At 43.0% G+C, this 5246-nt stretch overlaps 1 protein-coding gene across 1 annotated transcript in view; it reads right to left on the reverse strand.

Annotated features, from left to right (window-relative positions):
* The window catches only part of CATSPERB (cation channel sperm associated auxiliary subunit beta), a 171534-nt gene that overhangs the window by 104753 nt on the left and 61535 nt on the right, over positions 1 to 5246 (reverse strand). The window contains exons 9-10 of the mRNA XM_007944535.1: positions 4122 to 4154; positions 963 to 1029 (exon numbers count right to left, since the gene is read on the reverse strand). Coding sequence (XP_007942726.1) covers positions 963 to 1029; positions 4122 to 4154 — 100 coding nt within the window. The remainder of the gene's footprint in view (positions 1 to 962; positions 1030 to 4121; positions 4155 to 5246) is intronic.

Below are 5246 nucleotides of genomic sequence, written 5' to 3' on the forward strand. Positions count from 1 at the left end.
GTACTCTCTGCACTGATACAACACGTGTACTGTCTGCACCGACAGAACACGCGTACTGTCTGCACTGAGAGAACACACGTACTGTCTGCACCGACAGAACACACGTACTGTCTGCACTGAGAGAACACACGTACTCTCTGCACTGATACAACACGTGTACTGTCTGCACCGACAGAACACACGAACTATCTGCAAGGACAGAAAACACGTACTGTCTGCACCGAGAGAACACACATACTGTCTGCACTGAGAGAACACACGTACTGTCTGCACAGACAGAACACACGTACCGTCTGCACTGACACAACACATGTACCATCTGCACCGAGAGAACACACGTACTGTCTGCACAGACAGAACACACGTACTGTCTGCACCGATAGAACACACGTACTGTCTGCACCGAGAGAACACATGTACTGTCTGCACTGAGAGAACACACGTACTGTCTGCATTGAGAGAACACATGTACTCTCTGCACTGATACAATACACGTACTGTCTGCACCGATAGAACACACGAACTGTCTGCACTGACAGAACACGCGTACTGTCTGCACCGAGAGAACACGTGCACTGTCTGCACTGATACAACACACGTACTATCTGCACTGAGAGAACACACGTACTGTCTGCACCGACAGAACACGCGTACTGTCTGCACCGAGAGAACACACGTACTGACTGCACCGAGAGAACACATGTACTGTCTGCACTGAGAGGACACACGTACTCTCTGCACTGATACAAGACACGTACTGTCTGCACCGACAGAACACACGTACTGTCTGCACTGAGAGAACACATGTACTCTCTGCACTGATACAACACACATACTGTCTGCACCGACAGAACACACGAACTGTCTGCACTGACAGAACATGTGTACTGTCTGCACCGAGAGAACACATGTATTGTCTGCACTGATGAGGGCCTGTTAATGTGTCTTTAGCTAATACTCACCTTCAAAGCTTTCTTTGTTAGCAAAGCACTTTTCACTGTACCACAACTTTCCTTTGACATAGTCAGCCTATATAAATAAATAAAAATATCTATTAGGCAACGTGTAGGCTTGAGGGATAGAAATAAGTGATTAAAAAATTAAAAGTTGGAGACTTTAAATATGTGAGGCAAATAAAAAGATATATTTTATGTAGACAAAAGAAAAGGTTGAAGAACAAGGACAAGAAAAAAGAATATACATTTTGAACAATATACAAAAAGGAATAAGAAGAAAAGCAATTTCACATGAATTAGCATATGTTAATGGAAGAGACCACTGCCTACACTTTATCTTTCTGAAGATACCAGAAGTTCTTAGACTTTCAGCACAGCTGCAAGGGGTCCATGTTTCCCTTTTATTCTTGTTAGTTGTAACGAGGCTCGAGGGGTCTTCACAGAGGCCTGACAGCAGCCAGAAGCTGCAGGATGATCATATTTCGGGCATACAGTTTATATGTGAACATCTTTTCTGTAGAAACGTGTCACAGTCTTATATGGCAGCTCTTTTTCTTCTTTAGTATTTTACAACATGACAACACATGTTAAACTCAATGGCCCATTTGAATCAATGAAATATGTTACCCAGAGTTGTAACTAGGTCAATTTAACCTCCCTAATTGGACAGAAGCACCCTTGCCTCCTTTCTTCTTCTGTTTCCTGATCTCTGAGCTAGGCTAACAAGTTGTGGGGAACATGGAACGAGGTATCAGATGTGGTTAGCATCGTAGTTGGCCAAGGAGAGTGAACTTGCTTAGTATATGATGGACATTAGCTTCCTTTCTCACTGTTACTTAGACAAGTGTTTCCAAAAGAGAAAGCATCCCCAAATGTCTGCTTTTATGAGTAAAAGCTTTTATGAGAAAAGCAATTTCACATGAATTAGCATATGTTAATGGAAGAGACCACTGCCTACACTTTATCTTTCTGAAGATACCAGAAGTTCTTAGCCTTTCAGCACAGCTGAGGCCTTGTTGGTCTAGCCTGAGTAATAGCATAAAAATGTGCTATTTTCAGGGTCTCCAAAAGTCCCAAGATATTCTAAGAGTCCCAAGACAGACTGATGTGGGATATGCCTCTTCCGAAGGAGCCCTGGAGGCACAGTGGTTAAGTGCTCAGTTGCTAACTGAAAGGTTGGTGATTGGAACTCACCAGCCCCTCTCTGTGGAAGAAAGATGTGACGGTCTGCTTTCATAGAGACCCTATGGGGCAGTCCTAACCTGTCCTACAGGGTGGATCAGTTTGTGGCAACAGTTTGCTTTGCTTTGGATGTCCATTCCACCCTTAACTTTTCAGTAGAAGTTTACAATCTAGGAACCTAGGAATCTTTTTCTAGACCATAGAAGACTGTCTCTAAAATAACCATGGATGTACAGATGTGACAACCAAACTGCCAGTATGCAGAGGACAGCAAGCCATTTGTTTTCGTTCTTTCTTGCTTGTTGTGTAACTGATGGATTATTCTTTGATTTTTTTTTTTTTTACCTCCACTGATGGGAAGGTTTGGGGTTATAAGTTTAGGTATAATTCTTTTTCTTTCTTCTTTCCTTAAACATATATGTTGAACTATACATTATTCTAATAAATTTGGAAGTTATTCATCATATTGATCCAAATGCCAAGCAAGGATCCTTGTTGTTGCTGTTATGTGCCGTGGAGTTGGACCTGACTCACAGCGACCCCTCCTTGGGTTTCTGAGGCAGTATCCCTACGGAAGTAGATTGCCCCATTTTCCTTCCGAGGAGTGGCTGGTGGGTCTGAACCATCAGCGTTCTGGTTAGCAGTCAAGTGCCGTAGGCACCACGCTTCAGAGCCTAAGATACTCTTATTACTCACTGAAAACTACTCTCATTCCTCCTTGTATGCCATCTAGAATTCTGGTTCCACCCAATTATTAAACACAAAAGTTGAGACTTGTTTTTTACACAATTCCATTCTTTCAACAAATACTTACTAAGTGCCTAGGTTGTGTTTGGCATCCTCTGCACAGCGGGATCTAGTGCTGAACACAAAGAAGACTCCTGCTCTCATAGACCCTACAGCTTACCTCCTAGTTCTCCTTGTTTCAGAAACCCCTCTCCAGGAGAGGTCACTGGGTGGTAAGCTCCCTTAGTGCCTGTGTGTGTGAAAAGTTTTCTTCACCCTCATGCCTGGATGATACAGTTTTGGTTTGGGATTCCATTTGCACAGTCATTCATGTCCCCTCTGTCCTTTCCCTCCTTCCCTTCCCCTCTGACTCATACAACAGTACATCACTTTCTAAGAAATAAGTGATCCTTCCTCCTAGGAGGTGTCAGTGTGGGGGTGTGCACATCCACATGTGTGTTCATGGGCAGGACTCAGGACAGAATGGGGAGAAAACTCATAATTTTGTTGTTGCTTTTATAGTGAAGTACGTTGATATGTGGATGGGAATGACCTGATTTAGTAGCAGAGAGAGGAACTAACCATTGTAACAAAACCCCCCAAAAGGCCAGAAGCAGAGCTGTTGCTGCATATAAAGCTCCTGTGTACAAACTGGGAGAAGTGCCTCTCTCTCCAGGTAGGCACAGAGCGGCATTGAGGTAGATGGACTTGTGAGTAAAGTGTGACTCCAGCCCCTGCTCTATTCTATTCAACTGGGAAACTGAGCAGGAAATGTCCCCAAAGAACCAGGGCAGTCCTGGACAGAAGTCACTGGGCCCACAGTGTATGAGGAAGGGGTGAGGTTGCACCTGAGACAAAGAGGGACACTTCGCTGAAACAGAAGGGATGAGTATTTAATGACTGCTGATAATAAGTGTATATATTTCAAAGTTCAAACTGTAAATGCTATTAATAATTTCAAGGATAATCTCAAACAAAAAACCAAAAACCAAATTCCCTGCCATCGAGTTGGATCTGACTCATAGTGACCCCTCCTTGGGTTTCCGAGGTGGTATCACAATGGAAGTAGATTGCCCAAACTTCCTTCCGAGGAGTCACGGGTGGGTTTGAACAACCAGGCTTCTGCTTAGCAGTCAAATAAATGCCTTAGGCACTATACCACCAGAGTTACTCTGTGAGTTTTTGTCTTGCATCTCATCTGTGAAATTATGAAGTAAACACTTGTCTTCTAACTCTTAACAATGTAAAGGTTCTTACCCTTTCAAAACCACAAAAGTCTGCCCTTGAAAACTGGAAGAAAAAAAGAAACTTTAATTTTACTTGAATATTAAAAAGTGTAACAAAACATAACAATATAAATTTATACCACAGGAAATTACGTTATACATAATTTGAGATACATGTGTCAAATTGTACACATGTATGTGTACAATTACAGCACTTAGGACTGCCATTCACAAAAACTGGCTTCTGAGGCTGTTTACTTACACACAGCCCTAGAGATTCTCCTCCTCTGCCTTTGCCTTGTTTCACCATCTTATTATTTATCCCTTAATTCCAGAGAGGATTTGAGAACTAAAGCACACATTTTGAAGACTGATATAGAGGGGTTATGGAAGTGTCCAGAAAGACACTGTCTTAGTTATCTGTTGCTGTTGTTATGTGCCATCAAGTTGTCTCCGACTCACAGCGACCCCTCCTTGGGTTTCCAAGGCAGTATCACTGTGGATGTAGCTTACGCAACCTTCCTTCTGAGGAGTGGCTGGGGGGTTTGAACCGCCAGCATTCTGGTTAGCAGTCAAGTGCCTTAGGCACTATGCCACCAGAGCTGCTTTGTTGTTGGGAATACATAAACTAGAATACACACCAATTCAACAGTTTCTACATGTCCAAGTCAGTGATATGATGACATTCTTTGACTTGTGCACCATTCTCACCTCATTTTCTGAGTTGCTCTTCCCCATCAACATAAACTCACTCCTGCTATGGTTCCTTTCTAACATTTCAGGTTGCTGTTGTCAATCATTTAATGCAGGTCAGTGTAGCCTTCCTGGCTCTTTCCATTCTCTATCTACTTTTGCAATTACATGATGAGCACAACAAAAGGCCAGCTAAGGGAAACAAACTTGTCTGTCAGTTTGTCATCCTGTGGGACATGTGCATCGCTGTGAGGCTTGAGGCTGGTGTTTCAGATGCCAGCAGAGTTGTACGTGGTGCACAGGTTTCAACACAGCTTACAGACTAAGACAGACTAGGAAGAAGGAGAAGGCCAACTGCTTCTCAAAAATTGGCCAGGGAGGAAATACAAATACCATTTGACCCAGCCATCCCATTACTAGGTATATACCCTAAAGAAGTGAGAGCCATAACAAGAACAGATAT

This window comes from Orycteropus afer, unplaced genomic scaffold (genome assembly GCF_000298275.1).
Source record: "Orycteropus afer afer isolate SDZICR_OR568_19922 unplaced genomic scaffold, OryAfe1.0 scaffold00127, whole genome shotgun sequence".
In the NCBI taxonomy this organism is placed as follows: domain Eukaryota; kingdom Metazoa; phylum Chordata; class Mammalia; order Tubulidentata; family Orycteropodidae; genus Orycteropus; species Orycteropus afer.